The sequence below is a fragment of the Schistosoma mansoni genome, chromosome W (assembly GCF_000237925.1).
Source record: "Schistosoma mansoni strain Puerto Rico chromosome W, complete genome".
Lineage (NCBI taxonomy): Eukaryota > Metazoa > Platyhelminthes > Trematoda > Strigeidida > Schistosomatidae > Schistosoma > Schistosoma mansoni.
Window position 1 is genome coordinate 45,600,968 of NC_031502.1, and position 10,544 is coordinate 45,611,511.

General features: G+C 30.9%; 1 protein-coding gene across 1 annotated transcript; it reads left to right on the top strand.

Moving 5' to 3' along the window:
- Positions 1-4,950: 4,950 nt before the first annotated feature.
- On the top strand, positions 4,951-10,055 carry Smp_074450 (hypothetical protein). Its single transcript, XM_018789883.1, has 3 exons — positions 4,951-5,138; positions 7,625-7,722; positions 9,546-10,055. The coding sequence occupies exons 1-3, from the start codon at positions 5,052-5,054 to the stop codon at positions 9,901-9,903; spliced, it is 543 nt and encodes a 180-aa protein (XP_018655282.1). The 5' UTR covers positions 4,951-5,051; the 3' UTR covers positions 9,904-10,055.
- Positions 10,056-10,544: the final 489 nt, after the last annotated feature.

A 10,544-nucleotide genomic window follows, 5' to 3' on the forward strand; every position in this document is an offset into this window, starting at 1 on the left:
CTGAACATTTCTCTGGAAGCACGGAACACAACAGACAGCTTGCATGCAACTATACGATTTGAACTTCGCAGATCATCTAACTCTTCTATCACATACACACGAACAAATGCAGGTGAATACAACCAGTTCAGCAGAAGCCTCTGCATCAATAGGTCTTAACATACACAAAGGAGAAATCAAGATTCCTAAATAGATCACGAAGAACACCAATCCAAACACACTTGATGGACAGACTCTGGAAGAGGTGGAAAGATTTATGTACCTGTGGAGTATAATTGATAAGCAAAAGAGATCTGATGCAGATGTGAAGTCACATATTGATAAAGTAAGGGTGGCATTCTTACAATTGAAAAACATATGGAACTCTCAAAACAACTCTCAACCAACATCAAAGTCACAATCTTCAATACGGACGTGATAACAGTTCTAATTTACCGAGCTGAAGCTTTGAGAACTACCCCAATCATCATCAAAATGTACAAGTATTTATACACAATTGTCTACGTAGGATACTGAATGTCCATGGGTCGGGTGTCATCAGCAACAGCTTACTATGGGAGAAAACAAATCAGCTTCCATCTGAAGAGGAAATGAGGAAAAGAAGATGGAAGTGGACAGGACATACATTGTGGAAATCATCAAACTGCATCACGAGGCAAGCACTATCTTGGAATCGTGAAGGAGAGCTGAAAAGAGGAAGGTCAAACTACATATTACACTGGCGAAAATAGGCAGATTTCAAAAGGATGAATAGTAGTTGGAAACAAGAGGAAAGGACTGTACAGGACAGATCTCGATGGGGAATGCTGGTTGGCGGTCTATGCCTCTCCATGAGACGTAATAGGAGTAAATAAGTATGTAGTAGACTTTAATACTTTGGTTAATATGCCAAAAAGCAAAACTCAATTTAACGTAAATATGAGATTCGCTTTTTGTCTGACACTTAAAATGGGCTGTAATGTAATTACCAATCTCTGTTTTAAGTTCAACTATTTCCGGTTATATTCTGTAATTCAGAAAGATGCATAAGTTTAAGAATAGAAATGTTAGTTTGAAGTATTTTTCATGTCATACTTATGTTCTGTGGTTTGTTCACAATCTTGAATGGCTATTTAAGTGTAATTCTATTCTTTGCGACAATTTATTGACCTTGAAGTTATAAATTTCACAGCAGGTTTACTACAGGCATTAATATTAGATAGTGCAAAATTTGAGCAGAATAGAAAAAGTAAGAATCTAGTGGTCCAATATCTTCACCCAAACGTGTTCGTGATTTATTTTAAGGAGTTATGATAATGAGTTCCAAAATTACTTACCATAATTTGCGAATCTTTTCTACATGTCGAGCTACTTAATTGAAGATATTAATCTAGATTACTTGGCTAGTACATGTACATTATAAAGAATTTGACTTGATGCTATCATACCTGCTTTCTTCGGTCAAATGTTTTGATAATTGCAATCCTGTCTAGAAGATATTCCTGAATATGAAATGTAGTTGGCATCATGTATATGAAAATTGAATATGATGCTCGATATTTAGATTTTATTTTTGTTGCATGTTGTGTTACCTTTAGAAAATAAATTACAACTTAGCGTATGTTTTGGTGACTTCAGTTTTGAGCCTAATTTTGCGTATATTTATGTCTTGTTACTTCAGAGTTGTAAAGTTATTTACTCACTGAATGTCATGTTATGAATTAAATTTATTAAGGATATTGAGATCAGTTTTTAGTTTTCATGAGCCTGGTCACTTTTCACCCCCATTTAAACAATCGTTCACAGATCTACAAATACAGTTAATATCTCATTTTGAAACTATTTCGTTGAAAAGGGATATAAGTTTAGATGTGTTTTATCCACAATCTAAAAAAACTTTTACAGACGGTGAAATAAGTGCAAATAGTCCCAAAACAAAATAAAGTTACATACAATTTTCCTCATTTATAAACTTGAATAAAGAAAGAACAAATATTGTAGGAGAATAACATGAATTCGTTTATTTTATGGATTCTACTCAAATACTTAAAACCCGAAAACATAGTAATAACCAATAAAACGAAACAAGTGTACATACTTTGTCTAGAAAAGATTAAGTTGATGTGTGGAGACAAAATGATATTAAGAGATAAAATTATGGAAGATTTAATGCTCTTCAAACGTTCAATTATTTATAGATTTACCAGTTCATACATACGTTCCAAACACGTAAATCAGGGGAACGGAAAGGAGTGTTTGTGTTCGCGTTTCCGAACAAAGTTAAGACTAAACGAATAGAAGATTTTCAACAGTGCAACTACCTGATATTGGACATGTTATTGAAGTTTCAAAATCCTCCAAAATATTCAATTAACGAAAGAATCCACAAATGTTACGCTTCACAGAAGCTGTGGCAATAAAAAGATTAAAACCAACTTATGCATCTAGAAAGCATACCCTGGTGACCTGATTTTCGTGTGACCATAAGGCAAGACGTTTTTTTTCACAAACTTTAACCACAATTTCTAAGATCCTAATTCTTGCTTCTGAGCTTTACACAGCTAGTCTATGTTACATAATCTATCTTCGATTTTGGGAAACAATATCTGTTTTCATACTTTTTTAGAATATTCACTATCTAACTTAACTAATGTGAACGTTTGATGAGTATTAAATCTTCCATAATTTTATCTCTTAATATTATTTTGTCTCCACACATCAACTTAATCTTTTCTAGACAAAGTATGTACACTTGTTTCGTTTTATTGATAATTACTATGGTTTTGGGTTTTAAGTATTTGAGTAGAATCCATAACATAAACGAATTCATGTTATTCTCCTACGATGTTTGTCTTTTTATTCAGGTAAAGTTAGTTATTAAAGTACAAATGACTGTTATGTTTTATCAGTCTTAGTCAGAAGTTTCTATTTTTGTCTATAGATTTTCATGAGGTGTATTCATCGTATGTTAAATTTATCAGCTTTCGCAGAAGTGAGCAAAAATGCTAACAGATGGAGCAGGTAATTACTGACTAGCTCTTTTCTCCCTTCTTCACCTAAAGATTAAGATTATTTCATGTGTGAATGGACTTGTATAATTGAAATGTCTTTATTTTAGCCTTAATAACTATAGACTAGTAGACAATCCAGTAGTTTCTGGAGTTACACATGTCTACACATTTAATTAAACCCACCTAATTAATCATATTAATTTATTTTTCTCTTTCTAAATAAATCCCATTTCCTAAGCAAATGAAGTCTTTACTTTTAAGCTTTGATAATTAATCTGTGTTTTACAATTTTGTTTAAATTTCTCTTAAAAACTAATGTTTCATTACTGAAATGTGAAATGCATGGCCGATAAACTGATCTGATATTAAAGTATCTTCTAATAGATAATGTAACTCAACACTAATGATAAAGAATAAACTTGTTACATTTTTAACAATCCTGGGTAAAGATATAAAAGAACTTTCGTCTTAATTAGAGCGAATATTTTCACAGTATTTGGGCGCCGAGTTGAAAAGCTTGGATCAGATTGCCAGGCAAAACGTTGGATTTACTTCAAATTCATTCGCTGATATTTTACAAATATATTATTCCTGTTTAATACCTGTGTAAAGATGTTCTGATTAATTATTGTACCGGTGTTCAATGCAATCTATTTCATCGTTTAATGTGAAAAAAGGTAAGATGCTATTTATATTATAGAATTTTAAACTAATCGGAAAATACAAATGTTTTTATGCATAGCATGTAAATTATGCTCTCGTTCAAAGGATATTCAATAATATATATCCGTTAGTTTCTGAACTACGTATACATGTATTTACACGATATTTACAATTCTGTTCTATGGAAGTGACAGTCGTCTAACAAGCGGTGACGATGATTATGAAATCCCGTAATTTTCAATAGTTTTTATGTCTTATAAACTTACAAAAGTTCACTAAATTTAAAACAACAGTTTCTAAAGGTACAATTTACAAATTTATTATCCAATAACGTATTTGTTAAAAATGAAATGTTTCTTAACTATTTTAAAACTCATTACAACAACAACAGCTATGTAACATAGTTGTAACTAATAAAGTCAAATAACAAAAGTGTTTGTAATCCAATAAGTCGTACTAGTGAGAAGAAACTAGTAAAGCAGTTGCTGAAACAGCCTTGTTTTAATTTGTAGGTAATCCTGAAGAGGAATATTCCTGAATTGTTTCCTACAGTTTCTTAAGTAATACTGAATTAGAGGAAAAGAAACCTAATTCATATTTTTCATATGTATTTTAAATAGAATTATGAGTGGTCAGTATTTAAGTCACACAGACCAGCGAGCCAAATAATTGCTTCTTACAAAAAATTAAATATCATCTATCTTGTGTTTTTATCATCAGGTAGTTCAATGAGTACAATCGTAAACGTCAATTATTTAATATGCATATATATATATATATATATATATAGGTCTACATATTTTCTCTATTGATAGATATTCTATGAATGATTTGATTGTAATTTATAGTCGTATTACTTAAATATATACTAAAACATTCTTTTCGTGACGACTTGTCAACAGTGATAGCTGCTGAATTTTTATTTCAATAAGAACAATTATACATGTGTTGGTTGGTATGAATCTTGGTAAATAATTGAAATAATTGATCATAATACCATGCCTGTCATGTTGTTTAGCTTATTTGGCTGGAAGACCTAAATTTACCATGCTTATAAATGTTATTGAAAACCATAATTATAATAAAACAAACGCACTCATTGATTACACTTTGTGACTATATTACACAATAATAAGCTAACATAAATATGATCATGTGTGCATTAGTGATTCAGATTCTATTTTTATAGCATTTGTGCATGTACTAGTGAAAGCAGTAACACTCTTACATACAATATGTTGAGAGTATATATATAGGATTAATCAGTTTGGTTTTGTATACTAAAAACTTTTAAAATCTTTAACGTAAACAATTAAAGTATCTCGGCAATAAATATCGACTAATTCCCTATATTCTTTTAAAATAATTAATTAATTCAAATAAACAAGTCAATCTACTATGCCAAGAGTAATTAAACGACTCCCGGAAGTTGAGGATTTTGAGAGATGTCATCATAGGCAAGTGTTGGTTAACACATTTCTCGAAGTAAGTTCACCTTACGCAATTGGAATTTTATTGTAATGCCCATTTTTACATTTTTTTTTCGCTTATAGGTATCATTACCAAGTTTTGATTTGATAATTTCCAATAAATTGAGCATTGGGTAAATTGTTATAAATAAGTATTATATTTGTAATATCCCAATGAGTAGACAAATGAGATTTCCTACTGATTGGGATATTACAAATATATTGTTTATTTATCTCTTCGCTTATTTATTAATATAAACAGTTGAAATTTTAGTGATTTATTTGTTCATTGAGGACTGGAATAATTGATTCTTCCTTGGCACATAAAATCCTTGGATGACTGGGTTGATAATGCCATCAGCTAACCAATGATTAAATTTTGTATGATGAATACATATTTCAATCAGATCTAAAATAGTGCCGATTTGCAGCTCCTTGAAATATCGAGGTATCAGCCCATGGAGTTCATATTTGCTGAAAGGGAATATAAATATATGACTCTTAATATTAACAATGGGAAAGTACAAGCAGAGGTGGATAGAACTATTCTTATTAGAAAATTACTTTTTATTGTCATTTATAAATAGGTTAGTCGATCTGCTTTTATTTAGACAAAATTCACTTGAATTTCAAAATTCAGAAATTATCGTCACACATTTTTGCAAAAATGTTTGTTGTTCCGCGAAGCCACTAATTATTAATCTGGACCGTGTCGGTAAGTATAGACTACGTGGTTGAGGTCTTCATGGTGATCGTATCTAATGGTTGGATACAATCTCTGACGTAAACTGGGGTCTGTCATTGTGTGGTAAATCCATATTTTATTTTTTCTGCATAGAACGTCAGTTCCGAAGATATCTTATAATTTATAGTTTCCTAAGTTCACTCTTGCTTTCTGAATCAAACTGTCAATATCTAATTTTCTCAGCTACCATTGACACCGTTAAGAATCCTACTCCTTTAGAATTAATCTTAATAATTTCATCTTGTTGTGCACATGTGGTGTGACAAATCAAATAGATATAAGTAGTTGTCACATTCTACGTTGTTTATGACTGGCTGGTGGTTTGTTTTGTGTCTTTTAACAAATAATGTCTAGGGCATCTGCATGCCACACGTTTTGATAATTATAAGTATTCAGTTCATTTTATATCTATCGTATAAGACGTCGAAATCGTTGGTTAAGACGCAGGGTTATTTGACTTGATTAGCGATTATGAGGAAAATTTAATAACAACGTTTGTATAAACAACTAGGAGTGAAATTTACAACAGCAAACTTCAGTCTCCATTTTTCAGTTATTGTTAATTCAGTATATAGCCAAGTCTATTCATAGTGTTTTGATCCAAACAAAGATAAAATGATCCATTACTAAGTGATAGTAGTATTAAATACTTATCTATCAAGTTGGTCTGAAGCTCCACTTAAATTATTGATTATTACCGAAACAAACCCCGCTGCCATATTCAGTCAAGGATTGGTAAAAATCTGTTTCATTTCGTTATATCAATATTTAAAATCAAAATAACACTATATCAGTTAACAGTAAGTGACCAATTGCTGCTGACATTACTGATCTACAGAGATTACAAACTGAATAACGTACTGGTAATGTTTCTAATTGTGACTTTAAATGATGAGGGTTAGAACAGCATGGAAAACGTTAATCTTCACAGTATCTAATATATTTCCTACACATGACAGTCAACTATAACGGAATCTAGATTTTAAACAAATAACCTCAGTATTATATATTATCGTTTGGGTATTAAGCTTATGTTTTGATCAAATTATCGATGAGATGACGAGTTTTACGGCAGGTCATTTAAAGCTATATTCTTTTCAATTTCATCCTTCTAAAGATATATTGAATAACGTGTAAAGATATATTCATGAGCACCAGTGAAAATTATAGTAATGATATTTTTAAAGTTGTTCACACCAGAAAATAATAAAACTCTTCAGATTCCTGAATAGATACAATCACAAGATTATAGGGGACTGTTGTTATATTACTCACTGATATACTTACACGTGTAGCCCTTCGTGGAACATAGGCTGCCGACCATGCTTCTCCAACCAACTCTAACCATGAACTCTCCTTACTAGTTTTTCCCAAGTGCTATACACTCTCTTGATGTCTGCCACACATTCCCGACTCAATATGTTCTTTGGCCTGACTATTATTCCATTTTCTTCGAAATTCCATGTTAGGGCTTCCCTTGGGATTCATTTTTATGATTTACACAATGTGTGCCCTATCCATATATATAATGCCGTTTTAACTGTATCCAGCATCTCTAGTATTGTCCGACTCAATTTACATTCTAACAAATGAATGATAAATAGGTTTGTTATGTAAAATTTCATACTACTCTCACTGTTATTATAAATTTGTTATTCATATTTCGTGCTATTCAAAACGTATAGTTTGTAAATCTAAAATCATGTAAAAACTGTATTTAATAGAGTAAGATACATGTAGATAATTTTACGTTTTAGAAATCTATGCATTTATTAAATCCAAACCTACAAATACCAAATGGATATGCTACAAGAATGAATAATAAACCTTCAACAACTTTGAATAGTCAGACAATGTAAGTTGTCTCGTTATTATCTCTTCATTATCTAGGACAAATGATTTGTAAACCTAATCACTTGATAAGATTTATTAATATTTACGTAATACATTGTTATTTTTGAAAATTCACTTATAAATATCTATAACTAATTGTGATCTTCGTTAATTAAGTTGAATTTATACTTACATCATTATTCTTCATGGTTATTCTAAATATTTGTTGCCGTTCCTATAAGATTTAGGGTGTTATATCCTAGGGAAGAAGTAAGTACGGATAACTTACGGGACCTGTTATTGGACTATTACTCTATACATATTCCTATTGTATGACTTCAGTAACTAGATTATGTATATCTATATTCATCTTATCATAAGCTTCATTTTGATCTATTGATTATTATTATACGATTTACTGTTCCTAAATTATACTCAGTTTATTGATTATTGTCTCCCGCGTTCACAGCAACATTTAACTTGATTTTGTACAAACATTATTTTCTATTTTATGGTGTGATGTGGTCTGCCTATCTGGTATATAAACAGAATATGTTTGAAATAAACGATTCGCATAACGGAAGCTGTCATTGGTGTTCTGGACTCAAGTGGAAGGGCTAGGCGGATAAAGGACCAGTAAGGACGCTAGATTACTTATACTGATCGAACGTCATTGATTGTCACAGTGTGAAGGTCGTAGAAGTCGTATTTCGATTGGTGGATAATTCACTTGAATAAAAGCCGGACACAAAACCAATAACGAATTAGGATACGTCCTTTGTTTATTTTGTAAAGTCACAACAAATTGGCGACGGCCTTGGTCAAGACATAACATAGGGGTTCAGTACACGTACAATGATCCTTTGTCTGATATAGAAATATGTAGTAAATACATAAAACGTTTATTAGTACTTTATAATAATGATAGGAACTTATTGACTTTAACACCTACCTACCTATTTCAACAATTTTTTTCAATTACAATATTGTCACTTCAGTTGTTCATTATACAAGGGAAAAATTATTCATGCATCAGAAACTAAATGAGAAAGTGTACGATATAAAGATATGATTTTCTAAAAGCCGTTTTCTGAACATCATATTTACATGAATGTGACAATATTCTCCAGCAACTTTTGTGTTATCTTTCAGCTTTGTAACTTATGATAATTAAAATCATTTTACCGCGGACAACCCTATGCAAACATTATTGTGATTTTTTCTGTAGAATAGTAACTGAATAATTTATATTCACACATGATACTTTTTAACTTTTAATAAATTCAATCAATCTATGTGATACTGACAGATTTCAGTAGATTTACAACGAAGCTGAACGATTTTTAGAAATGGATGTTAATTTCAGATATCACAAACATGCATACATCTTCCTATGAAGCAATAAACTGAAAATATATTTCAAAACCACATCTCACAAAGGATAGGTGTATTGGTTTTACATGTAGCAAATATACTAATAAGCATCATGTCATATTTATCACAGATTAAGTTGTGTACGAATTGTACTTAAGCAATTTTTATGATATAAGATTTATTTATAACTCAACTAATTGACTTGATGTTTGAAAAAACAGGACCACCTCATTGTTTTTCCCTAAAACATTGATGTTCTCTACTGTTTTATACGTAGTTAACATTTAGCGTACATCATATTTGATACCAGTTATTGATATCTAATTAAATCTGTAAAATTACTTTTATTCAAATTATATATTGACAGTTTACATACAATAGATTTTAGTACACTTTTACATTATCCGTTATAGATTTTATAGCTCCATGTTATATCATGATTTTCATCATGCTTATTATCTTATTTTGCAGGGCACAAAAAGAAATCGATTGCATAAAACAATTCGAAAGACAGCTTCCACCAGAATATCCATGCATTACAATATATTTTTCTGATATGGATTGTGATCTAGAAAGGAAATGTATACTGTATATTGTAAAAAGATGGCATCGGGACGATCCATTCGTTAGTATGTCACCATTTTTGAATGAATTAGAAAGAGACTATGGTAGAGGATGGAAATTTGAACGAGTTACTAATCCAATCAAAGTTGGCCGTATAAGTACTTCAATAAAGCCGAAATCAACCTTTTGTTTTCGCTATGAACCAGATTGTTATATTTATAAGTTTTATAGGGATCAAGAAATTGAACGACAAAGGTTCATTTGAAACAACGTAAAGTGATATGAAACTTCAATACCTGTTGTTTTGCTTCATGTAATGTATGAAGTCTTATAACAATATGTTCTTTGTTTTGGTTTTATTACGGAAACGATGTAGTGTGGATTCATGAATGAAGAAGTTGTTTGATACATTTTATCACATTATTCGCTTCTGATAAATAATTTTACTCTTAAATGATAAGTCACTATGAAAATGTTGTTGAACGCTTGCATTTATAGCTAAAAGATTTTTAGTCAGTATAAGATAGTATCCAGTCCTTCAGTTTTGATGGAAACAATTTAGGTGCACGTGACAAAGAAATTTCTTTTATTTAATGTCTAACAGCAGTGTTGTACTTAAAAATTCTTCAATCAAAGATGTTATACGATTCAATGACATGATCCTTGAAATTTAGTATCCATGATAAATATATCAACTACAGCAGTAAAAATGTTTTGAACCTATAAAAAATCCAGAGAGCTGATACTGTCAAATGTTTTACAAGGTGGTTGTTCCATGAATAATAAATCTAAATGCAATACAGAAACATTGACCTAGTATTTTGTTTATCAAAGTGTGTTCCGATTCTGTATGTTTGCTTTCCTGAGTCTGAGGATATTTGGCTGCAGACACATGGATGGTTTTTG

Coding starts and splice junctions, on each gene's coding strand:
- Smp_074450 (XM_018789883.1), top strand. CDS start 5,052: ATGCCAAGAGTAATTAAACGACTCCCGGAAGTTGAGGATTTTGAGAGA. Junction 5,139..7,624: donor TGGTTAACACATTTCTCGAA/GTAAGTTCACCT, acceptor TTTACGTTTTAG/AAATCTATGCATTTATTAAA. Junction 7,723..9,545: donor ACTTTGAATAGTCAGACAAT/GTAAGTTGTCTC, acceptor CTTATTTTGCAG/GGCACAAAAAGAAATCGATT.